At 39.9% G+C, this 26,673-nt stretch overlaps 1 protein-coding gene across 1 annotated transcript in view; it reads left to right on the top strand.

Annotated features, from left to right (window-relative positions):
• LOC125240213 (acetyl-CoA carboxylase) overlaps positions 1-26,673 on the top strand; it is a 143,427-nt gene that overhangs the window by 115,814 nt on the left and 940 nt on the right. Inside the window, exons 37-49 of the mRNA XM_048148036.1 lie at positions 86-186; positions 2,507-2,677; positions 3,472-3,691; positions 4,952-5,090; positions 5,679-5,892; positions 7,328-7,514; positions 8,682-8,809; positions 11,205-11,319; positions 12,466-12,643; positions 13,088-13,203; positions 14,135-14,322; positions 23,034-23,099; positions 23,640-23,822. Of these exons, the coding sequence (XP_048003993.1) occupies positions 86-186; positions 2,507-2,677; positions 3,472-3,691; positions 4,952-5,090; positions 5,679-5,892; positions 7,328-7,514; positions 8,682-8,809; positions 11,205-11,319; positions 12,466-12,643; positions 13,088-13,203; positions 14,135-14,322; positions 23,034-23,099; positions 23,640-23,822 (2,006 nt within the window). The remainder of the gene's footprint in view (positions 1-85; positions 187-2,506; positions 2,678-3,471; positions 3,692-4,951; positions 5,091-5,678; positions 5,893-7,327; positions 7,515-8,681; positions 8,810-11,204; positions 11,320-12,465; positions 12,644-13,087; positions 13,204-14,134; positions 14,323-23,033; positions 23,100-23,639; positions 23,823-26,673) is intronic.

The raw sequence follows: 26,673 nt of genomic DNA, 5'->3' as shown, positions 1-26,673 counted from the left end.
ATATCGACTATGTAACATATTTGAGAGTTGTAGGCGTCCCTAGGCTACGGTGACTGTCTAAATGTCAAATTTTTGTGTTATACAGGCCCTGCACCGGATAATGTCATGGCGGCTGTGGAATTAGTGGTTGAGCCGGAAGGCGAACGGAGAGTGGTGGAGGTGACGAGGCTGCCTGGACAGAATACCGTAAGTGATATTTTGTTGTTGAAATCGCAAAAACGACGGGGTGTTATAAATTTGACGTGTCTGTCTGTCTGTTAGTCTGTGGCGTCGTAACTCCCGAACGGATGAACCGATTTAGATTTAGTTTTTTTTTTGTCTGAAAGCTGAGTTAGTCGGGAGTGTTCTTAGCCATGTTTCATGAAAATCGGTCTACTATGTCGCAGTCGGGGGTTTCTCAAAATTTTATTTTTGTGGTTAAGGCTGCTTTCGCGAAAAACGTCAAAATAATGTAAAATGTATAGTTTTAGTCGGTGAAATACTATACTTTCCGTTATCTAATAGATATATTTAATTCAAGTTTCAATTAGAGCATCTTATTATCTTGATACTTATACGACTGGATTTTAGAAAACTTACTCACTAAATTAATTACGAATTTTTATCTGATGCATGTTTAGGAAAACCCGCGTACAGTGCTGGATTAGTCGATCTTATTTGTAAAATTTGGAATACTGAAACTAGTAAATTTATAATTCGTATATCCTGTACTACAAACTTCTCAGACTACATTTTTATTATAAGGTTTTTAAAAAGAGTAAACAAGGCTAAGACGAATTCAATTTTTTTCAGAAATTACCTAAAATTAAGAATTCTTTGAAAATCTACATCACATCGGAGTTATTTTCATAAAAAAATTATCTGCACTGTTTACTTAAATTGCTCTTATGCCTTAGTGATTATAAATGTCTCTTATAATTTAGTTCTGTGAACCTAATGTATAATGTCCTAAATTTGTTTTAATTCATTTAAAATGGACGAATTCAGTGTAATTGTTTTAACTAGTTTTTATTTTTATTTTATTGGTATTCAGGATAACAACAGCCGTAAATATAACTAAGACATACTACTGCTTACGTATAAGAAGGCCAATAACAGTCATCCATTAAATTACATTTTGTAAGAATTAAATTAACTAAATGTTATATAAACAATCAAAATGTGCAATACACACAAATGCTCCAACGGCTAAAGTACCTACATACAGGTTGTTGATTAAGTATTCTTTTAATTTCGTAACTTAAGGCTTCAATAGCTATCCACCTACTTAATTCATTAGAATACTAGTATAAATACCCATAAATACTCATAAGTCAGACACCAACAAAACTTACGTCAAGAATTTACAATAGTACCCACCAGACCATGGCCGATAAACAGCATAGCATTCCCCTAGTACCCAGTAAAAGTTACGATGATTTTATTTTATTTTTTGATTTTATTATTCATTTAAGTTTCAGTTTCATTAAAATTTTCGTTTTCACTGAGCAAAATTGCATAAATATCTTTTTTATATCTATGTTTAGACCCTATAAAAGGATCAGAAGAGGAAAATTCGGTGTTATACAAGTGAGGGATCCTAGATAGAACGGAGTTAGAACCATAGTTAGTAGTGTGAAAGGGAACATGAAAGAGAGTTGTGTGTCGGGTTCGCCGCCTTGGGACTCGAAATGAAAGGCTAGATAACAGTTCAGGACAGTCTAAACGATTTCTAATGATATCAAAAAGCAGGCTCATATCAGACATTTTGCGCCTATCCTCAAGAGAAATAAGGTCATATTCCCGGCAGTTACCTTTATACCCAACAGATGTCTTCTTAAATTTATAATTTAAATGAGCTATAAATCTTTTTTGGATTCTTTCGTTCTTTCGTTTTTTGCGTTCTTTATGAACAGCATAGCAAACTGACCAAATTGGTGATGCATATTCAAGGATGGATCTCACATATGCGTAATATACAACTTTTAGACATGACAGGCTGTGAAAAGGTTTACAGGTTCTCATAACAAATCCCAAGCTTCGATATGATCTGTTTACAATGGAGTCCACATGATCTCTCATAGTCATTTTGGAATCTAGGATTACTCCCAGGTCACGTACTACATCTACTCTGTTCACCGTTACGTTTTAAGGCTATGACGTGTAATATGTATATTTTATATTTACCAATAAAGTCTGTATATCTGTATATATTTTTGGCAATTTTTCGAAGCCTCCCCCGTCACAATTATTGCCACTTCTGGACATTTTCTCATATTTTGTTAGGCCAAGAAAAATAAGTCCTATAATATGTTATATATTTGTAAACTACTCGAAGCTCTTTAATTTGATACCACACACGGTATGATTAAGCGCTCAGTTGGGATTTCACTATTTTTCAGATAAAAGGGCTCTTAAGTTATAACTACAGTCAAGTACACTACACTCTATCCTCTTTGCTCGTACCTAGACATTAGCATGCGTTTGCGTTTTATACTACGTAATTAAAAACCTTTTTTTTCCCCAGGTCGGCATGGTAGCCTGGCGCTTAACACTGTACACTCCCGAGTGCCCCAAGGGTCGCGACATCGTCGTCATAGCGAACGATCTGACCTACTACATGGGTTCCTTCGGGCCTCAGGAAGATTGGGTGTACTACAGGGCATCGCAATACGCTAGGGAACTCAAGATCCCGAGGGTATGTATAATTTGACAACATTTCATATTTTTGAGTTCTACTTTTTATTGTTTGGTTCGAAAGACCTTTTTCATTTTTCCAAAAAACTGCAATTTTAATGGGAAAATACTTTTTATTACTACTTCGAGCAGAAAGAGCGTAAGTTACGATTGTCGCGTGATGTCACTTAAATTGCCTATACAAATAACTCTCATTTACTGATGTATGGAGTTGCAACTCTTCCCTTTTTTGTTTCTCTATGGTCGGGAGTGTTCTTAGCCATGTTTCATGAAAATTGGTCCACTATGTCTCGACCAAGGGCCCGTTTCTCGAAAGGTACAAGCCTTGAATTACAAGTGTGTTTCCATGACAACCCATACGATTTGACAGTTCGCGCACTTGTAATACAAGGCTTGTACCTTTCGAGAAACGGGCCCCAGGCCTTTTTTTCAAAATTTTAATTTTGTCAGGTTATAACCATTTTTCCTGTATTTGAAAGCCGGCAGCACTTGCCTTGTTAGTATGTTAGTTTGTGTCAAAACGTAGAAACTAAATTTGACCCACTTGCCGGTTTCGATTGAGCTGAAATTTTGCATTTATGGTATCGTGGAGCCGATCTGATGATGGAGCAGAGAGGTGGTCATAGGAACTCTGTCATGAAACGTCGTATCCCATCGAGTAACGAGTTTTTAGAAACGTCTCGAAGAGCAGTAGATGACTGTTGAAAGAAAGGTGCAGCCGGCGATAAAAGCTTGTGCCAAAAATGAATTTTTTTGCAAAAAAACGTATTATCTAAGTAATGGTTTATTCCACAGCTATACATCAGTGTTAACTCCGGCGCTCGTATCGGCGTCGCTGAAGAGGTCAAACAAGCGTTCAACGTCGCGTGGATCGACGCCGAACGCCCGGAGCGAGGCTTCAAGTACCTGTACCTGACCCCGGAGGCCTACAGCCGCCTCGGGCCGCTCGGCTCCGTCAAAACCGAGCTCATTGATGATGAGGGGGAGTCCAGATACAAGATCACAGATATTATTGGTTTGTATTGTTTTTAGAAGGGGTTCCCTTTATCTTGCAGAATATCGATTGTCCGAAATACATTTGGCATAGCAGCTTTCGCAGAAACTTTTTTAACCGAATGATACTTTTGCATAATTGTACAAATAGCATAACTGTCATATCGCATATCATTCATTTGGCAGAATTCTGAATAGCAGAATACTAATATTGTCGATTTTAATATAGCAGAATTGTATAAATAGTGTACATTACATTTCACCGAATTAGTAATAGCATACTGCTAATATCGTCGACTTTAATTTTGCAGCATTTTATGTCGCACAATTCTCTATTTATTTTGACATGTTGCCAGAAATGTAGATTAGGTTAGAATCCCTATCCAGACAAAATACTCACACGACACAGAAATCTCATATGTCACAGAGTGGGTTTAGGTGCGACGACGAACGAAGCGAGGAGCAGCGTGTTAGGTTGACAGTGAGTAAACCAGAAAACCCTTATTAATATAAAAAATAAATAAAACATAAGTGACATTATTCTGCGCATTAACATTATGCCAATGTATTATTCTGCCTAAGACAATTGTGCGAAATGACAGAATGCCAAGTCAATAGAATGCGACACAATTTTCGACAAAACAATTAATCGATTATACGACTATTATACAATTTACCATTATGCCATTGTATTACTCTGCTTTAAATAGTTCTACAACATGACAGTATTGCAAGAAATTTATGCAAAAAATCATTCTGCGAAAAGAGGATTCTGCCAAGCGTTGTTTTGCGAAGGTAAAATATGACAAAAAAAATTATGCAAGTTAATGGTAATCCTTTCAGAAGGGTAAAGTTTGTGTATAAGGTGATCAATCAGCGATATATTTTAGCGACTTTTATTTCCGTTAAAGTCGCCACGTCGTTAGGCTCATGAAAAGAAGCTTAATAGTATACTGTGCAACAAGGGAGGTAAGAAGATTTTGTCAACGAGTGTTTTAACTCGCGACAGCCGCAGACTGGAGAGAGTTATAGACACGAGTTTACAAAATCCTTACCTTCTGAGTTACACACAATATTTTTCATCACATTTGAGAGGAAAACACAGAGAAAAAAAATCATAAGGCAAAATCTTCAATGATTGGCGGTGTTGTACTGCTCGTTGGTATGGCAACGCGGTCAGGCAAATCGATGGCCGTCACAATTTCCTGCCAGATTGCAAATTATCAGGGGCACTATTTTTTTACACTATCACTTGTTTAAAAAAATAAACTGTTGTCAACAGGCAAAGAAGACGGCCTTGGTGTTGAATGTCTTCGCGACGCGGGTCTCATCGCGGGAGAAACGGCCCAGGCTTACGAAGATGTGGTCACGATATCTGTCGTCACTTGCCGCGCTATCGGTATTGGATCTTATGTTGTCAGGTAAATGATACTTATGTGAAACTTTGATGCAAATCAAAGGAGATCGATTATCTTAGGCTATTTGACCCTTTTTTAAAGTCTATTTTATGAAAAAAAATTGTACCATTTTTTATTACGACTTAAAAACTCGCAAAAAAATAATTTAAAGTTAACTTTTACGTGATCGGGCAAAAACAACGTCAGCCATATTAATGTATGGAATATCTATGACATGACGTAAGTCGATTTAGAAAAAATATTTGCCACTGTCACAGCCGATGAACGACTGTGAATTTTAATATAATAGAGGTTGCTTCTATGGAGATTAGATTAGTCCCTCTAATTTCCATAGTTGATTTGAATTATGTGACGTCACTCCAATGGCCGACACCGTTTTCGGAGTTCATAATTAAAAAAAACATACACACATCTTTAATTAAAAATACGCAGCCATCACGCACTTTTAATCCCCGCAAGCTATAAATATTGATTTCTTAAGTCAAATACTACAGAAAACAATAACTTGATGTGCTAAATTCGATACGAGTCTAGTAGCCTATAGCTTACATTTGATATAAGTGGTGTTCAACTTATTATTTCTTCCGACAGACTCGGCCACCGCGTGATCCAAGTAGAGAACTCCTACATCATCCTAACCGGCTACGCCGCCCTGAACAAGGTCCTCGGCCGCGCGGTCTATGCCAGTAACAACCAGCTCGGAGGCATCCAGATTATGCACAATAACGGAGTCACTCACGCCGTGGCCCCTACGGACTTGGATGCTGTCGCTACAGCTGTCAGGTGGCTGTCTTATGTCCCTAAGGTTAGTTACCACACCAGGCGGTAGCTAGAGTATACAATTTGCTACGAGTAGTATTCGATGCAACTTAAGTATAGTTACTAACGGAGTTACTCATGCCGTGGCCTGTACGGACTTAGATGCTGTCGCTACAGCTGTCAGGTGGCTGTCTTATGTCCCCAAGGTAAGTTACCACACCAGGCGGTAGCTTAAAGTATACAGTTTGCTAAGAGTAGTATTCGATGCATCTTACTCAAGTATAGCAACAACCAGGTGGCATTCAGGTCATGCATAACAACGGAGATACTCACGCCGTGGTGCCTACGGACTTGGATGCTGTCGCTACAGCTGTGAGGTGGCTGTCTTATGTCCCTAAGGTGAGTTACCACACCAGGCGGTAGCTAGAGTAGATAGTTTGCTTCGAGTAGTGTTTGATGCATCTTACTCAAGTATAACTACCAGCTAGGAGGTAATCAGATTATGCATAACAACGGAGTTACTCACGCCGTGGCCCCTACGGACTTGGATGCTGTCGCTACAGCTGTCAGGTGGCTGTCTTATGTCCCTAAGGTTAGTTACCACACCAGGCGGTAGCTAGAGTATACAATTTGCTACGAGTAGTATTCGATGCATCTTAAGTATAGTTACTAACGGAGTTACTCATGCCGTGGCCTGTACGGACTTAGATGCTGTCGCTACAGCTGTTAGGTGGCTGTCTTATGTCTCTAACGTAAGTTACCACACCAGGCGGTAGCTAGAGTAGATAGTTTGCTTCGAGTAGTGTTTGATGCATCTTATTCAAGTACAGCAACAACAAGCTAGGAGGTAATCAGATTATGCATAACAACGGAGTTACTTATGCTGTGGTGCCTACGGACTTAGATGCTGTGGCTACAGCTGTCAGGTGGCTGTCTTATGTCCCTAAGGTAAGTTACCACACCAGGCGGTAGCTAGAACTAACTTATTATACAGTTTAGGGAGAGTAGTATTCGATGCATCAATGTAAAAATTTCACTTTTTCACCCGATTTCGATTAGGTGAAAAAGTGTACACATATTTATGAACTCGACTGTACGAGGTTCTGAGAATAAATATTAAACTTATGGTTTTATTTTAATATCTAAAAGGTTTATAAAGCAGGATTCAAACCGCTAAAGTATTTAAGACTTACTTACTTACTTGGCTGGCACGATAACCCAAGAAGTTTTAAACTGAAATAGATACCATACATTAAAGAAAAAGCGATCAAGCCCACTCTTCTTTCTTTAGTGTATGGTATCTATTTCAGTTTATAGTAGTGTTACTACTTAAAAAAAAAAACAAATAAATTATTTGATTTGTTCCCTACATCCATGAATTTTTTTTTTCCATTTTGCTCGGTCTAATTTTTTGAAGCCCATATAACCAGCGGAAGAGTTCTCACGTTACCTTCTCTCTCTTATATGTTAATTCCTTTCAGGACAAACTATCCATGGTGCCCATCATGCGAATCTCGGACCCGATCGAGCGGCCCGTGGAATGGAAGCCGCCGCGCACGGCCCACGACCCGCGGTTGATGCTCACAGGCGACGGAGCGCGGGCTGGCTTCTTCGATGTCGGCACCTTTGATGAGATCATGAGGCCGTGGGCGCAGACGGTTATTGCTGGTGAGATGTCATTTTTTGCCCTAAAAGTTGGCTGGCACTGAGAGAATTTTTTTTTCCCCTCACTAGCTCGGAAACACGTGTTTTATCCTTTAATATCAGCGGGTAAAAACGCATTTTATCCACTAGTGGGTAAAGTAATTTGACCTTGAATAAAATCAAATTAACTGGTTTAAAATTGACAAAAGTAGGTGAATCTAGTAATTAAGATGATTTACCACCTGTGGAACTACTGGAAGCAGTGATAAACGCATTTTTTTGCGTTGTAGTTTCCTGGCTATAGTGAGGGGAAAAGTTTTGTGTTACACTCGGGTGCAAATGTATTTTACTTCTCGTGTGTTAAAAAACTCGCAAGTTCAGGATTCTATTCTCGAACCACTCGCTTCGCTCGTGGTTCAACTATAGAATCCTTTCACTTGCTCATTTTTCAATTCCACACTCGGCGTTAAAATACAACTTTGCCCCCTTGTATAACAAATAACTATTATTTTTATGTATTAAGGTCAGCCAACAGCGGTTACAATGATACATGGTTGGGTATACATGCATTAGCATTTTAAGCTTATTGCTCAACTAATTATAGGCAAACACCACTTGTGTAAGTTAAATTAACATTGAGTAGTTAAAAAAAAGGAAACTGAAACATGCTGTAGTTTTACAATTTGGAAACATAAAATGCACTGAAGTACTTATTATATGCATTAATACAAGAAAAGAAGAATGCTGTGTAGCGTTCAGTCCGTTTTTTGTAACTGTAGAAAATAAATAAATATTTTGCTTGTGTAGTTTTTGAGACACAGTTTTATATACTTGATTGTATTTTGTTTATTTTCTAATGGTAAATACACTTTGCCCAACAGTGAGATACCAAAGTCGGCTAGTTTAAAAAAGTATTGAATGATCTAGTGTGGTGTTTCACCCCCTCCCATTTATTATGATCAAAAAAGAAAGAAAAAAATTCGATATTTAAAGTCACATACAGGTTGAACGCGATTATATATTACGCGATGTGTACAAAGCGCGAGAACTTAAAGTGTTATAAAAAAAATCAATGTCGTAAGATAATGAACGGAACTTTTATACCTAATAAATTTTTCATGTCATAGACAATGTTATTTATTGTAAGATTATTAAACACATGACGCTGACTTGTCGTATTTTTTTCAACAGGCCGCGCCCGTCTCGGCGGTATCCCAGTCGGAGTGATCGCAGTCGAGACTCGAACGGTGGAGTTGACCCTGCCCGCTGACCCCGCTAACAAGGATTCAGAGTCCAAGACGCTACAGCAAGCCGGACAGGTCAGTATCTACACACTAGAGTCACACCAATGCAGGCAATGGCGATCAGGGGCCCAATTCTCAAAACTGAAAGTTACAATTTACAAGCGGAAGTCTCTTTCCAACTTGTCAAATTAGACATTGAATATCACTTGTAAAATGTAACTTGTAGCTTCGAGAAATGGGCCCCAGATATATGAAAGAGGCGCGTTCCTACGCACACAGTCTAAGCTCGTGTAGATGAATGCGTACCATGCTTGTGTGAGTGAGATAAGACAGGTCGACTGGCCAACTCAAACAGTGGAGTTGACTCTGGCCGCCGACCTAGTAAACAAGGATTCAGAGTCCAAAACCCTACAGCAAGCTGGTCAGGTCAGTACACACTACAGTCACACCTCGAACAATGGCGATCAGATATATGAAAGAGGCGCGTTCCTACACACAGTCTAAGCTCGTGTAGGTGAACGCGTACCATGCAGTTAACAGGCTGCATTAGGTCGGGTCGCTTTGATCACATACATACATACATACATACAGTCACGCCTGTATCCCATAAAGGGGTAGGCAGAGCACATGAAACTACTAAAGCTTCAGTGCCACTCTTGGCAAATAAGGGGTTGAAAGAAAACGAAACTGTGGCATTGCAGTGACAGGTTGCCAGCCTCTCGCCTACGCCACAATTTAACCCATATCCCATAGTCGCCTTCTACGACACCCACGGGAAGAAAGGGGGTGGTGAAATTCTTAACCCGTCACCACACAGGCCATATTGATCATATTGCTGTAATGCGTTCCATACCCCATAGCCCTTCTCCAAAACTAAAAACTTTCACTTAAATTAATGAATCTACGGTTGTACCTACGTTATTATATCGCTATTGCTGCGACATGTTTCGGGCCAATTCGGAGGCCCCTCTTCAGGGTTGTACGTGAGTACAACCGTAGATTCATTAATTATTTGAATATGTCTCACGAAAGTTTAACGTGTATAACTTTCACTTTGTGATAATCACTTTAATCCGTTTCAAAGAATTAGAGCGATGTATACCTGTAGGTATGAAACTCTTCTGTACAGTTAACATCACGACATAACGAAGCGAAAACGAAAGTCGTCAGTATAATAAAAAGAAATATGTGAAAAAGAATAGTTATTTGTTATGCAAGGGGGCAAAGTTGTATTTTAACGCCGAGTGTGGAATTGAAAAACGAGCAAGTGAAGGAAACGAGGAAGCGAAGCGAGTGGTTCGAGAATAGAATCCTGAACTTGCGAGTTTTTTAACACACGAGAAGTAAAATACATTTGCACCCGAGTGTAACACAAAACTTTTCCCCTCACTATAGCGAGGAAACTACAACGCAGAACTTGCGTTTATCACTGTTTCCAGTAGTTCCACAGGTGGTAAATCATCTTTATGACTAGATTCACCTACTTTTATCAATTTTAAAGCAGTTAATTTCACTTTACAGTTTCGTTTTCTTTCAACCCCTTATTTGCCAAGAGTGGCACTGAAGCTTTAGTAGTTTCATGTGTTCTGCCTACCCCTTTATGGGATACAGGCGTGATTGTATGTATGTAATTTCACTTTATTCAAGGTAAAATTACTTTACCCACTAGTGGATAAAATGCGTTTTTACCTGCTGGTATTAAAGGACAAAACACGTGTCTCCGAGCTATTGAGGGGAAAAAACAATTTAATTAAATATTGAAGTATAGAATAGAATAGAATCCTATACTTTCTATCCTAATGCGATATTTTAAATTACTTGCTCCATTGTTTTATGTTCGACACGCACATAAGCCTTCGAAATTTTCTAATTAACAGGTGAAATATCAGGGGCCCATTTCTCAAAGCTGAAAGTTACAAGTTACAAGCGGAAGTCTCTTTCCAACTTGTCATATTAGACATTGACTACCGCTTGTAAATAGGCTAGTTTCCTAGTAGTCAAATCAGCTTCTTTTTATGAACTGTCCAAACGATTTGCTAATATGAAATTACTATGAAATACTGAGGAGTGACGTCATGGTCAATTAATTTACTTTATATTTTTCTCTTTGACTTATTCAATAGAAATTATGTTTAAACATAACTATTGTCCATATTTTTCTTCTAATTAGGTGGTGCTTTGTTTCGTGCACTGCATACAATATTTTATTTTAAGTATAGGAAACTAGCCTATCGTAACTTATAGCTTATAGCTTCGAGAAATGGGCCCCTGGGGCTCGTTTCTCGAAAAGTACAAGCCTTGTATTACAAGTGCGCGAACTGTCAAATCGTATGGGTTATCATGGAAACACACTTGTAATACAAGGCTTGTACCTTTCGAGAAACTGGCCCCTGTTATACCTCATATTTATTTATGGTAAGTTACTATAAAACAATTGAAAATGTATATGGACTATGTTACCACAACACAGGTATGGTTCCCCGACTCTGCGTACAAGACTTCACAGGCCATCAACGACTTCTCTCGCGAGAACCTGCCCATCATGATCTTCGCTAACTGGCGTGGCTTCAGTGGTGGACAGAAGGGTGAGTTACTAGATTAGCAAACGAGCTATGGCCGTTTTTTCAACACATGTTTATTAACACACAACTATGGGAACAAATCAAAGTATTTAAACAAATATTTTAATTTGTGTTTTTTAAGTAGTCACACTACTATATATAAACAAAGAGGATCGAGTATTATAGAGAGTGAAATGAAATGAAATGAAATGAAATATTTATTTTTCAAGTAGGCATATTACAATGCGCATATGAACGTCAAATAAAGCTACTGTCTAAGTAAAATGTGTAATCACAGTGCATAGACTGCCATCTCCCGACACAAGCTTAAAACTTTTGAACCTCAGTTTTGACAATTTGGCCCATATTGTTAGCTTGGTATGTGTTAAAATGTCGAATATTAATAGCGCCAACTAGCCAAGCGTTCCCCAAAGGTGCAACGCCATCTAGGCCACCTTACCTTTTCCTCTAGGGCTTAGTACGTTTTTTTCTTAGACTTTATCCGTCTATACCAAAGACATATGTATCTCCGTATACACACATCATGTGATCACAGATTTTACTTTGACAGTAACTCTCTGTAACACTCGATCCACTTTGGTTTATACGGAGTCGAATAGGCGTTTGTTTTGTTTGTGTTACTAATTTTAAATATGTGTTCTCTATTCCAACACCTCACTCACACATACAACAGGTGATTTTCTTAAGTTTTTCACCTAAACATATGTCTTTGCTAGTATAGTATGAATTTTCTGAGCTGAACTTTTCGGTTTTGCCCTAATCTGTTAAACAGAGGCCTTTGTTTCTATTATTCGCGGTGGTTAGCTCCCGTTTCCACAGCACGTGCTAAAGTCTCAGTGTAGTTAAAAAGCAACTATCATGATAGCAATAAGGTTCAAATTTATTAAACAGTTAGCAGTGTGCAGGTAGCTTTTTTTGAAGATGACAAAACGTGTTATCTCCGAAAGGGCTTTTTATGGATTTGAACCTTATTGCTATCATGATAGTTGCTTTTTAACTACACTGAGACTATAGCACGTGCCGTTTAAACGGGAGCTAACCGCAGCGAATAATAGAAACAAAGGCCTTTGTTTAACAGATTAGGGCAAAAGTGAAAAGTGCATCTCAGAAAATTCATACTATACTCATTCAATTATTCCTTCCAAACAGACATGTACGAAGAGATTTTGAAGTTCGGCGCCGAGATCGTGCGCGCCCTCCGTCACGCCACCGCTCCCGTGTTAGTGTACATCCCGCCTGGCGGCGAGCTCAGGGGGGGAGCGTGGGCGGTCGTTGACCCCAGCGTGAACAGCGCTCGCATGGAGATGTACGCCGATCCGGAGGCCAGGTAAATACTGAAGGTCAAGGTCAAGGTCACGGTGGTTAGCTGAGAGGAGCGTGGGCTGATGACTTCAGCGTGAATAGTGCTCGTATGGAGATTAACGCCGACCCGGAGGCCAGGTAAATACTGTCAAGGTCACTCTCAGAAAAGTCCTAAAAGATAGTGTCAAGAGTCATAATTGTCAAGTTTGATGTAAAAGACTTACAGGCAGGCAATTATGGTCGCGCGATAAGTGATAAAATAGCAGGCCGTCCCTATCGCACTATTTCTAAGTGCGATAGGGACGGCCTGATATTTTATCGTCTATCGCGCGACCATGCTTCCCGTACAGGGCAAGTTTATACCACACCAAGGTCAAGGTCACTTCCAAGGTCACTAAGATGAATCTTTTAATAAAATGTTAATAGCCTTTGACCGGCTATATTAATCAATTAACCATGTCATTCGCAGGGGCGGTGTCCTTGAAGCAGAGGGCATCGTGGAGGTCAAGTTCAAGCAGCGGGACACGCTCAAGGCCATGCAGAGGCTAGACCCTGAACTGCAGAGGCTCAGCGCTAGGATAGCAGGTGAGAGAACAAACTACAGTTCTTTTTTTATATATAAATAGGCTTACTCTTGACCACAGACTAGCCAAAGGCAAAGACGTGGCCTACGATGGAGTGAGCTCGCCCAGAAGATGCCTGTTCACCCTTGATTTTAAGTTTTGCCGGGTTCTTCAAACAAGTTTACAGATTTCTTTAGGAAACACTTGGTAGTTGCGGCCATAGGTTACGGTGACTGCTTACCATCAGGCGGGCCATTCTTTCGTCCTTTATTGGTCACGCTTCGTCTTTATTGTACTTATGTTCCTATAGCGTTTTACGTATCCTACTTTGCCAGATCGAAATTGAGCAATTCCCGAAAAGTTTGTACATTTGCATCACATCTCCCATTCTTATAAAAATTGGTGGGCTGATAGAGTCCGTGATGCTGAGCAAGATTCACTAGGTTTCCCAAAATGTCCTAGGTTGTTTGTATGAAACCTTCCGTTTTTGTTATCAGATTTCTATACATTTTCGGTTGGCAGTTTAAAGATATTGCAAAAAATCTTAAAAATCGAGGTTTCACTCTCGACTGTTTCCTCCTTCAAAACTTAATCAATCGTAACGAAATTTGAGAATCTGAATAACAATGAAATAATCTGTGTCGGACCGTTTAGTTTTTTGGCTAATTGTTACCAATTTTGAATACCACACCTTTTTTTGCTCCATAATCAACAAAGCCGTTTTTGGAAATTTTTGATGAGCTCTAGCGCCTTTAAAAATAAGAATATCAAAAAAATCAAAACGGTCCGACACAGATAAACATTATAATAATCTGTGTTGAAAAAATCATTGCTCTATCGCCAAAAACCAGAGAGGAAATAGTCGAGAGCGTTTGTATGGAGAATTGACCCCTCCTGTATCGTCTTAAACTAGATCCATCTTATCTCATACGATTATGTTAAATCTTTTACAGAATTGAAAGACCAGATCGCCGACCTGTCCAAGCGGTTCGACCGTCGCGGCTCCATCGATGACGTGCTAGTTCGCACGGAGGCCGGGCGCGAAGCCGAGAACAAGGCCCGGGAGCTGGAGACTGAACTGCAGCAGTGCGAGAAGAACGCCAAGGCCAGGGAGAAGGAGCTACAGCCTATATACCACGAGGTCAGTAACCTAACCAGTAAATTTTAAAAAAAACCGACATGGTGGACCGATTTTCATGAAACATGGCTAAGAATACTCTCGACTAATTCAGGTTTCTAACAAAAAAAAACTAAATCTAAGTCGGTTCATCCGTTCGGGAGCTACGTTACCACAGACACACACACACGGACAGTCAGACAGACAGACACGTCAAACTTATAAAACCCCGTCGTTTTTGCGTCGGGGGTTTATAAGTCAGTTCATCCGTTCGGGAGCTACGATGCCACAGACAGACAGACGCGTCAAACTTATAACACCCCGTCGTTTTTGCGTCAGGGGTTAAAAACGAGGTAAGCAAAAAAAATCGCATAGTCACAACAGGTCTAAAACGCAAAATGTCAAACTATACAGAATAGGAGCCCCGCGCTGCGGGGCTTCGTCGATATCTCTTTAAAGTTGAAATAAAACGGAACAATTTTGAGATTTTGCGTTATAGAATTGCTAATGTTCAGGTATAGGTAGGTTAGGTTCGTCAAGTAGCTTCAAAAGGCCAAACTACACAGAATAGGAGCCCCGCGGCGCGGGGCTTCGTCGATATCTTAAACAACAAGAAAAACAACAAAGTGTGATCCAAATAATAGAAAAATAAAAATAGATCATACTAAATTGGTTTAAGGCGATATATTTCCGTAGACGCTGCGCGCACTCGTTTTTTGAAGCCGTTAAAAACATAGGATAACGCAATGGAAAAATCTGAAAACGATATATGTTAAATTTCAGGATCTGGTGAGTATGTTATGGAGTTGAACAACATGAATATTACAACTTCGCTCGATAGAAAATGATCCCAAAGTTACCTCTTCTTTAAACAATAAATCGTTCCCATAGCTGGGATAAAAACTTTTTTGACTTCTTTTTTACTTCAATATATAGGTAATAAGATTATCTAGACGAATCTGATGAGTTTGTGCCGGTAGCGTCATTAAAATAATTTAATATTTATCAAATACTACCAAATCCGCAAAGGAAAGATGGAACAACTATGAACCCAATTTTAAAGACCCGTTACTAATCCTGTTTTTGCAAAAAAAAATTTGTTTTGAAAAATTTTTTGAAATTGAAAACATTTTCGATGGCACTTATGGCCTCTTCAGTCGCGCGGTGGCGCTTTCAGAGGACGGACCTGTGTCAGTTTTCTCCGCGTGGTCACGTGTCATTGAAACAATGGGGAACAAAGCTTTGAGGAGGCAGAAAAAATAATTGCGTGCTAGAAAACAAATAAATAAAGAAAATTCTAACCAAAGACTGTGAAAAGGTAAGAAAATGATAATTTATATATACTCGTAAGTATTTCATTTTCATATGATGTTATCAAGTGACATTTACGATATCTAAACATCATAGTGATCATAGATTGTAGAAACCCCTAGATGACGCGTCTGTGACGTCATTACAGCACAACTTTCAACTTAGAAAATATATGACTGATGTCCAACTAGTGAACAAACTTACGTATAATTTTCATAAACATATTGAGTTGTTCGAAAGAAAAGGCGGCGGTAGATACAGTACTGATTGAAGATCAGGTAGGGTAGGTATTTCTGTCTTTCAAAATTTGGTATAAGGTTAATTATATCGTGCTACCCTCCGTCTATATTTTTTCTGTGTCTATGCCAAACATGTGGCCAGCCTGACAGAAATTTTGTTTGTCAACTGTCGCCATTTTTCCATAATAGTTAAAAGATTTCAGTATATTAACTTCTCAATAAATTTTGATGAAAGTCCATAATCATACATTGATAAAGCTGGACAATTTTTTTTTTTTATTTGGTGGGTATGATTACGGTACTTTATATTTACAGATATTTGTCTAATTTGCAAGATTATACGAATCCTTCAGCAAGCTGTCTGACTCCTTTGACAAAAGTTGATACTTTATATGAATACTAGCTTTTACCCGCGGCTTCGCCCGCGTAATAAAAGTATTCTTATTGAAACGTTTACAAAAAATAAGATTTTCATTTGGATCCGTAGGTTTCTTTGTAGGTACATCTGTCCGCGATTATTTCGATTAAGGTAAAGCGGGGCAATTCTCAACTGGCTGACTGTACCTTACACATATTAGGTACTATTGTTTTAAAAGAAATTCTTCCAATGATTGTAGAATTGTTACACAGCGACCACAGCGTAGGTAGTAGGTACGAATATGTATGTATTTTACCTATATAAATATTTATACTGGGGAAACTTCATACAACCCAAATAGCCGGTTGTCTATTGTTTGCCTGACAGTCATTTAACATAATATTCATATGCCCGAATCTAACTTGCCTGAATTTCATTTGCCCGAATGATTTGTTTACCATTCAAATTGTATGACATACTGGTTGTTTATCCGAACATTACCTTCCATAATCATACAATGCCATACTATTTGTTAGCCATATTATTAAGTGCAATAATATGGTTTAATATAAATAAAAAACATTTACATATCTCTGTGTCAGTCTACAATTACTTACGCGATATCAGTCTGGGGCTGCGCTGCCAAAACCTATATGTTAGTTGTTGAGAGAGCCCAACGCTCTGTCCTGAAAGTTATGCTCAAAAAGCCCTATAGATATGAAACAAAAAGTCTTTACGCAGATGCCCAAGTCCTTACAGTCCGTCAGCTTTATATCCACAAAGTCTGCCTCTCTATGCACAGATTCGCGTCTAAGCTGGATAATTATTCCGAACTGATCTCAAAACGCATCTTTAGATTACCCATCTCATCAGTTAACACTGCTTTTGGCAGACGCCTCGGTGATGTTTTAAGCTATAAAATCTACAATACTGTCGTAAAGCTGCAAACCGGGCTGATACGTTGCACGGTATCGGAGACTAAACGTATTCTTTGCAAATGGTTACTGTCACTTGACTACCATGAAACTGAAAACTTACTTCAATAGGTAATTTAACAATAAATTTAACAATAATTTTAACTATAACCATACTATAAAATAACTTCTGCAAACTGTAATATTTTGGGCAACAGAATCAATGTTTAATAACTGTTCACACTGTACTTTTAATTATATAGTTACTGTGTTTTTCTAATTTTCTAACTACTGTCAACAGACTTCCATGAAACTGAAAACTTACTTCAATAGGTAATTTAGTAATAACTTAATTATACCCATAGTATAAAATAACTTCTGTAAACTGTAATACTTTAGACAACAGAATCAATGTTTAATCATTGTTTACACTGTACTTTAATTATATAGCTAACTTGTTTTTCTAACTTTCATGACATATTTTAAATGCAATACAGGTCTCCCGCGGTACAGGCCTAGCCTAGTGCGGGGACCCCTGGAAACTTGTGTTAACAATAATTAGGATATGCACAAATGGATGTAAATTTTACCTATCTTTTGTAACAAATGACTTTGTGTTTATGTGCAACAATAAACGATTTTTTACTTTTTTACTTTTTACTTTTTTATAATATTCAAACGCCATAAGGAATTATTGCCATATTAATTGTTGCCCATATTATTACCTAACTTACTTTCTGATGCAGCTTCATTTTCCAGGGGGTTACAGTTCTAACCTAACCTAACCTACTTTTCAAGCAGTTTCATGTTCCAGGGGGTCATAGTTCTAACCTAACCTAACCTACTTTCTTATAGCAGTTTCATTTTCCAGGGGGTCACAGTTCTAACCTAACCTAACCTACTTTTCAAGCAGATTCATTTTCCAGGGGGTCACAGTTCTAACCTAACCTACTTTCTGATAGCAGTTTCATTTTCCAGGGGTCACAGTTCTAATCTAACCTACTTTCTGATAGCAGTTTTATTTTCCAGGGGGCCACAGTTCTAACCTAACCTAACCTACTAAATATTTATACTGGGGAAACTTCATACAACCCAAATAGCCGGTTGTCTATTGTTTGCCTGACAGTCATTTAACATAATATTCATATGCCCGAATCTAACTTGCCTGAATTTCATTTGCCCGAATGATTTGTTTACCATTCAAATTGTATGACATACTGGTTGTTTATCCGAACATTACCTTCCATAATCATACAATGCCATACTATTTGTTAGCCATATTATTAAGTGCAATAATATGGTTTAATATAAATAAAAAACATTTACATATCTCTGTGTCAGTCTACAATTACTTACGCGATATCAGTCTGGGGCTGCGCTGCCAAAACCTATATGTTAGTTGTTGAGAGAGCCCAACGCTCTGTCCTGAAAGTTATGCTCAAAAAGCCCTATAGATATGAAACAAAAAGTCTTTACGCAGATGCCCAAGTCCTTACAGTCCGTCAGCTTTATATCCACAAAGTCTGCCTCTCTATGCACAGATTCGCGTCTAAGCTGGATAATTATTCCGAACTGATCTCAAAACGCATCTTTAGATTACCCATCTCATCAGTTAACACTGCTTTTGGCAGACGCCTCGGTGATGTTTTAAGCTATAAAATCTACAATACTGTCGTAAAGCTGCAAACCGGGCTGATACGTTGCACGGTATCGGAGACTAAACGTATTCTTTGCAAATGGTTACTGTCACTTGACTACCATGAAACCGAAAACTTACTTCAATAGGTAATTTAACAATAAATTTAACAATAATTTTAACTATAACCATACTATAAAATAACTTCTGCAAACTGTAATATTTTGGGCAACAGAATCAATGTTTAATAACTGTTCACACTGTACTTTTAATTATATAGTTACTGTGTTTTTCTAATTTTCTAACTACTGTCAACAGACTTCCATGAAACTGAAAACTTACTTCAATAGGTAATTTAGTAATAACTTAATTATACCCATAGTATAAAATAACTTCTGTAAACTGTAATACTTTAGACAACAGAATCAATGTTTAATCATTGTTTACACTGTACTTTAATTATATAGCTAACTTGTTTTTCTAACTTTCATGACATATTTTAAATGCAATACAGGTCTCCCGCGGTACAGGCCTAGCCTAGTGCGGGGACCCCTGGAAACTTGTGTTAACAATAATTAGGATATGCACAAATGGATGTAAATTTTACCTATCTTTTGTAACAAATGACTTTGTGTTTATGTGCAACAATAAACGATTTTTTACTTTTTTACTTTTTACTTTTTTATAATATTCAAACGCCATAAGGAATTATTGCCATATTAATTGTTGCCCATATTATTACCTAACTTACTTTCTGATGCAGCTTCATTTTCCAGGGGGTTACAGTTCTAACCTAACCTAACCTACTTTTCAAGCAGTTTCATGTTCCAGGGGGTCATAGTTCTAACCTAACCTAACCTACTTTCTTATAGCAGTTTCATTTTCCAGGGGGTCACAGTTCTAACCTAACCTAACCTACTTTTCAAGCAGATTCATTTTCCAGGGGGTCACAGTTCTAACCTAACCTACTTTCTGATAGCAGTTTCATTTTCCAGGGGTCACAGTTCTAATCTAACCTACTTTCTGATAGCAGTTTTATTTTCCAGGGGGCCACAGTTCTAACCTAACCTAACCTACTTTCTGATAGCAGTTTGATTCTCTAGTGCTTCTAGTAGTGTCGTCTCTGTGATAATTACGCATTTATGATTCATATTGATGATTCTGCCAAATCACATTATGGAAATTGACTTTTCTGGTCGTTAATTTGGATGACAAATGATGGTATGGAATGTGGTAATTACTGATTTCGATGATTCTGACAAATGACATTATGGAAACTGACTTTATGGGAAACAAAGTTTCTGGCACTTGATTAATATAGTAAACAATGATTATGGCATAAGATGTTATGAGAAACAATATTATGATTGTTGAATATGGTGGCAAATAAAATTATGGCAAATGAAATTCTGGCAAATGGGGGTATCCCCACATGGCCAGTATCTCGACGCTATGGTCGGTAAGGTAAAAAGTACTTCCTTGCATTATCGCTTACAATTTTTTCCATTTTGCTTGTACTTATTGCAAACGTAAACATATAAAAGGCAAGCAAACAACGACCTTCTTACAGCACATTGAATATAATAGTTATCACGGATGCAGGATACTCGCCGATGCCTACTTACTAATCCCTTCCCACTGAGCCACCTGCATTTTACACTGCCTAGATATCGATTGCCGACCGATTATTCCGACCCCAATCCCTATTTTTGTCCCCGTCCCCGTCCCGTCCCGTCCCGTCCCGTCCCGTCCCGTCCCGTCCCGTCCCTGTCCCCGTCCCTGTCCCCGTCCCTCCCCTATCCCTATCCCTATCCCTACCCCTACCCCTACCCCTACCCCTATCCCTATACCTATCCCTATCCCTATCCTTATCCCTATACCTATCCCTATCCCTATCTCTGTCCCTCCCCTATCCCTGTCCCCGTCCCCTATTTCTATCCCTATCCCTATCTATCCCTACCCATATCCCTATCCCTATCCCTATACTTATACCTATCCCTCTCCCTATCCCTATCTATCCCTATACCTATCCCTATCCCTATCCCTATCCCCGTCCCTCCCCTATCTCTATCCCCGTCCCCGTCCCCTATTCCTAACCCTATTTCTATCCCTATCCCTATCTATCCCTACCCCTATCCCTATCCCTATTCCTATCCCTATCTCTATCCCTATCTCTATCCCTATCCCTATCTCTATCCCTATCCCTATCCCTATCCCTATCCCTATCCCTATCCCTATCCCTATCCCTATCCCTATCCCTATCCCTCCCTGTCCCTGTCCCTGTCCCTGTCCCTGTCCCTGTCCCTGTCCCTGTCCATGTCCCTGTCAAATTATCAGGCTAGGAGGTGAACTTTGTAAAATCCTTTCTTAGTGCTCCTCTTATGGCTATTTTGGATATTTTAACCCTATTGCACTACAACAGGGGAGAAAATTTCTTTTCCACCTCATTAGATTTTAAGATCGTTGTATTTATCGTGATCAGCGACCCGATAAACCATAAAAACGATACCCATATTGTGTTTTTGACTTTACCCCCTTTGCACCCCTTTAGGGGTCAAATTTTCAAAAAACCTGAAACACGTATTCAGTCATATGTCTTAAGGAATCTTCCTGTGAAGTTTCGAATAAAATAGTCAAACTAATCTTGTTTCCCCATACAAACTTTGAACCCCCATTTGACCCCCTTAGAAGGTGAATTTTGGAAAATCCTTTCTTAGTGCTCCTCTACACTACATAAGGAACCTACGTGCCAAATTTGGAATCTCTAGGACCAGCGGTTTCGGCTGTGCGTTGATATGTCAGTCAGTCAGTCAGCTTCTTCTTTTATATATTTATAGAAGATACTTGAGAATTCGAGGTAGGCATAGAATGGTATTGATTTATCAATAAATTATTATGAAGTATGATATTTTATCTTGTGCTGGGTTGTATTTTATTTGGAGATATTAGTGGTGGTAGTGCCCCCACCAACACGAGTCAAGCGAAGAGAAAAGCTGTTTTCTTGAAGCATTTTTTTGGTCTTCTGAATCCTCGAATTTGGGGTCTGGTTTAAACCAGATAAATATAATTGTCAGGATATGATATCAATAGCAACTTTATTAAATAGACAAAGTTTCAATTGCATAGTTTTCATACTTTAGATTTTATTCATATCTTAATATAAATAGCACAGATTTCATCAGTGACTGGATGAGTGATTTCATCATGATCATCAAAATATATACGAGTAAGTAACCTGCTATTAGTCGGTTCATGAACAACAAGAATAAAATTCGAAACTTTGGCATGTATGCAGGTTAAAGGCATTCAATATGAAAATGAAAAAGCGTTATTTATTCACGGCTGGAAAAAAAAATGTGTATTTTTAAACAGCAGTGACATGACATAATATCTTTTTACATAAAGTTTATGTTCAAAGAAGCTGACGGTTACTGTGTTCTGTTAACAATAGGTTTATAAGAAAAAACTTGTAAATGAAGTAGAAAACTCGCCGAGATGTTAATCTTCACCCTCCTCCCCATTTTTATGTCCCCATTTTCAGTTTTTTTTATATATTCAGGAAAAGCTACAGTTATGATGTTTAGGAGAAGTAGGTATATTTCCATAAAATTCTCTACATAGTATATATTTGCAGGTAAATAGTTGTAACTCGTAATTTCAAATCAAATCAAATTGTGCTTCTATTTACTGTGGGACTAATGCTGAAAACGCAAAAAGCTCCGACAACGCTGACCAAACACACTGTAACTATAAATCATTAGTATTACTTACACAAATGATGAAACCTAATAAAAAAAATAAAGGCGGTGATTGTTTACCATCAGGCGTTGAGCTGCTCATTTGCCTCCTATTTCATGAAAAAACTAAGAAAGCCCAGTTAAAATACGGCGATCATTATGACTGCGATCCGTCTGTGTCATGCTGCCGCGCGAATTTGAGTTCCCGCGTGCGACAAGCGAACATCGCCGCGCGGGCGGGGCTGCCCGGACGCCGCGCACCTCACCCCCTTGGATTGGTTAGTTTGACAGATCATCTCGCCTAAAAACAAAAATTATAATGAAAAACCATCGTATAGCAATAAGAAAGCGTCAGATCACATGATATCAAGCATTTTTTACTTTACTTGTATGTAATCCACTATTAAATACCTAGTAGTGCTGACAGTATTCAACAAGACATACAAAATAGCTGTCGAAATTTCGCTGATCTTAAATCCTGGTCACGGCACCAAAATGTAACTCTATTTTTTATATATATATTTTTTTTTCTGTTAACAGATCGCTGTACAGTTTGCCGAGCTGCACGATACAGCGGAGAGGATGTTAGAAAAGGGCTGTATATTTGTAAGTATACATTTTAAAATTGTAAAATGTTTATTTTTAAACGATTTCATAAGTATCAAGTTTCTTTATCCATCCCTAATCTTTTGTAAGATTTTATTTTTTAATGGTCGTTATTTTAGTTGCAAAGGAGGCTTTTACCCGAAAGGGGCCTACTTTATTTTGTATTTAGTTTTTATTGCCAATTTTTTTGTTTTGTTTTAAGTATGTGTGGAACAAATAAAGTTCTTTTTTTACTTATTATAGTAGCAAATTTCAAAGGGCATTTAAATGATTATTACTGTTCACGCATGGATTAAAAAAATGCAGTTACAATAGTACATTACGATACAAGTGCGTAAAAAAGGAAGTTCGAAACGAGTGGCGATAAATTAAAATACGACCGAAGGGAGTGTTTTAAATCGACAAGTTACGAATTTCCTTTTCGCACGTGTATCGTACGGATGGCCCTCCGAAGATTCGACTTGGCATATAATGAACTACTTCTCGCACTAGTGCGTAAAAAAAACACCATCTGTACTGAAAAAAAAAAATCTCTTTCAGGACATAATTCCCTGGAAGGACTCCCGTCGCTTCCTGTACTGGCGTTTGCGGCGTCTGCTGCTGCAGAACCAGCAGGAGCGGCGCGTGCAGGCCGCGGCGCGCCAGGCCGCCGAGGACATGGACCAGGGCGCCGCCGCCGCCACGCTGCGGCGCTGGTTCACCGAGGACCAGGGCGAGACGCAGGTAACTACACTACAGGTGTATACTCCCCACCACCTGTAGTGCCACCTGGGACTGCTACTACAGAATTAGCCACGCTGCGCCGCTGGTTCACCGAGGACCAGGGCGAGACGCAGGTAACTACACTACAGGTGTATACTCCCCACCACCTGTAGTGCCACCTGGGACTGCTACTACAGAATTAGCCACGCTGCGCCGCTGGTTCACCGAGGACCAGGGCGAGACGCAGGTAACTACACTACAGGTGTATACTCCCCACCACCTGTAGTGCCACCTGGGACTGCTACTACAGAATTAGCCACGCTGCGCCGCTGGTTCACCGAGGACCAGGGCGAGACGCAGGTAACTACACTCCAGGTGTATAGTCCCCACCACCTGTAGTGCCACCTGTGACTGCTACTGCAGAATTAGCCACGCTGCGCCGCTGATTCACCGAGGACCAGGGCGAGACGCAGGTAACTACACTACAGGTGTATACTCCCCACCACCTGTAGTGCCACCTGGGACTGCTACTACAGAATTAGCCACGCTGTGCCGCTGGTTCACCGAGGACCAGGGCGAGACGCAGGTAACTACACTACAGGTGTATACTCCCCACCACCTGTAGTGCCACCTGGGACTGCTACTACAGAATTAGCCACGCTGCGCCGCTGGTTCACCGAGGACCAGGGCGAGACGCAGGTAACTACACTACAGGTGTATACTCCCCACCACCTGTAGTGCCACCTGGGACTGCTACTACAGAATTAGCCACGCTGCGCCGCTGGTTCACCGAGGACCAGGGCGAGACGCAGGTAACTACACTACAGGTGTATACTCCCCACCACCTGTAGTGCCACCTGGGACTGCTACTACAGAATTAGCCACGCTGCGCCGCTGGTTCACCGAGGACCAGGGCGAGACGCAGGTAACTACACTACAGGTGTATACTCCCCACCACCTGTAGTGCCACCTGGGACTGCTACTACAGAATTAGCCACGCTGCGCCGCTGGTTCACCGAGGACCAGGGCGAGACGCAGGTAACTACACTACAGGTGTATACTCCCCACCACCTGTAGTGCCACCTGGGACTGCTACTACAGAATTAGCCACGCTGCGCCGCTGGTTCACCGAGGACCAGGGCGAGACGCAGGTAACTACACTACAGGTGTATACTCCCCACCACCTGTAGTGCCACCTGGGACTGCTACTACAGAATTAGCCACGCTGCGCCGCTGGTTCACCGAGGACCAGGGCGAGACGCAGGTAACTACACTCCAGGTGTATAGTCCCCACCACCTGTAGTGCCACCTGTGACTGCTACTGCAGAATTAGCCACGCTGCGCCGCTGATTCACCGAGGACCAGGGCGAGACGCAGGTAACTACACTCCATGTGTATAGTCCCCACCACCTGTAGTGCCACCTGTGACTGCTACTACAGAACTAGCCACTCTGCGCCGCTGGTTCACCGAGGACCAGGGCGAGACGCAGGTAACTACACTCCAGGTGTATAGTCCCCACCACCTGTAGTGCCACCTGTGACTGCTACTGCAGAATTAGCCACGCTGCGCCGCTGGTTCACCGAGGACCAGGGCGAGACGCAGGTAACTACACTCCAGGTGTATAGTCCCCACCACCTGTAGTGCCACCTGTGACTGCTACTACAGAACTAGCCACTCTGCGCCGCTGGTTCACCGAGGACCAGGGCGAGACGCAGGTAACATCTTCATTGGCCACAGCATCTTTAATGGCCGCTGTACACATGTGGCCAACGGTTCCACCAACCCTTGGTGGAACCCCTTGGCCAAGCGTGTAGAGGGCTACTTGGCCGTGTGTTGGCAGTTGGCGCTAGCGCTGGCCGGCCAACCGATTGGTGTCGGTTTTTTGTCCACACATCAAAGGATCTTGGCGCCAATGGCCAACTGCGTTTACACGTTGGCGCTTCATTCAGTTTGTCGTCAGCCGTCAGAGAGGACAGTAGTGAAATATTTACGAAAATCATAAGTTTATCTATGCCAATAATAGTGTTGATTTTAAGAAATAAAATAACTTTGCAAATGTTTAATGTATTGCCTAAAAATATAAATGTGGTTATCAGAATATTCAAAAAAATGTTAATATTTGAAATAATTTAATTTTACTACGGGGTTATTATTTTTTAATCAAGTTTTGCTGACAACGTAAATGACCTAGAATTCCCTAGCCTTTTCCATTCCTCGTCCATCTTTCATGAAGAGCCAATGCCAAGTGATTGGTTCGCCAATGTGTAAACAGCGGCTCTTATCTTGGCCAAGGGGTCCCACCAAGGGTTGGTGGAACCGTTGGCCACATGTGTACAGCGGCCATAACTGATTTGTAGCGACTTTCACGAAGTATGTGTACCGACAGAGATCAGAGGTGCGGCGCATCTAATAAAAATTGTAAATTCTAAATTGTCAAAACTGAGTGTCAAAAGTGTCGAGAGATGGCAGTCTATGCACTATGATTGCAAATTTTACTTTGACACTAACTCTCTATATTACAAGTTTTTATTTAACTTGCCTTGTTAGTATGTTAGTTTGGGTCAAAACGTAGAAGCTAAATTTGACCCACTTCGCGGTTTCCGGTTGAGCTGAAATTTTGCACACATATGTAAATCACGTGACAATGCAATATTATGGTATCATGGAGCTGATCTGATGATGGAGCAGAAAGGTGGTCATAGGAACTCTGTTATGAAACGTCGTATCCCATCGAGTGAGGAGTTTTTCGAAACGTCTCGGAGAGCAGTAGATGATTGTTGAAAGAAAGGTACAGTCGGCGATAAAAGCTTGTGCCGAAAGAGAATTTTTTACAAAAAAAAACTTATTCTTTGGTTTTACATAACCTGCTCA

Source organism: Leguminivora glycinivorella, chromosome 27 (genome assembly GCF_023078275.1).
Source record: "Leguminivora glycinivorella isolate SPB_JAAS2020 chromosome 27, LegGlyc_1.1, whole genome shotgun sequence".
NCBI classification, from domain to species: Eukaryota; Metazoa; Arthropoda; class Insecta; order Lepidoptera; family Tortricidae; genus Leguminivora; species Leguminivora glycinivorella.
The sequence above is the reverse complement of the archived record's forward strand: the minus strand, read 5'-3'. Positions and strand labels throughout refer to the sequence as shown.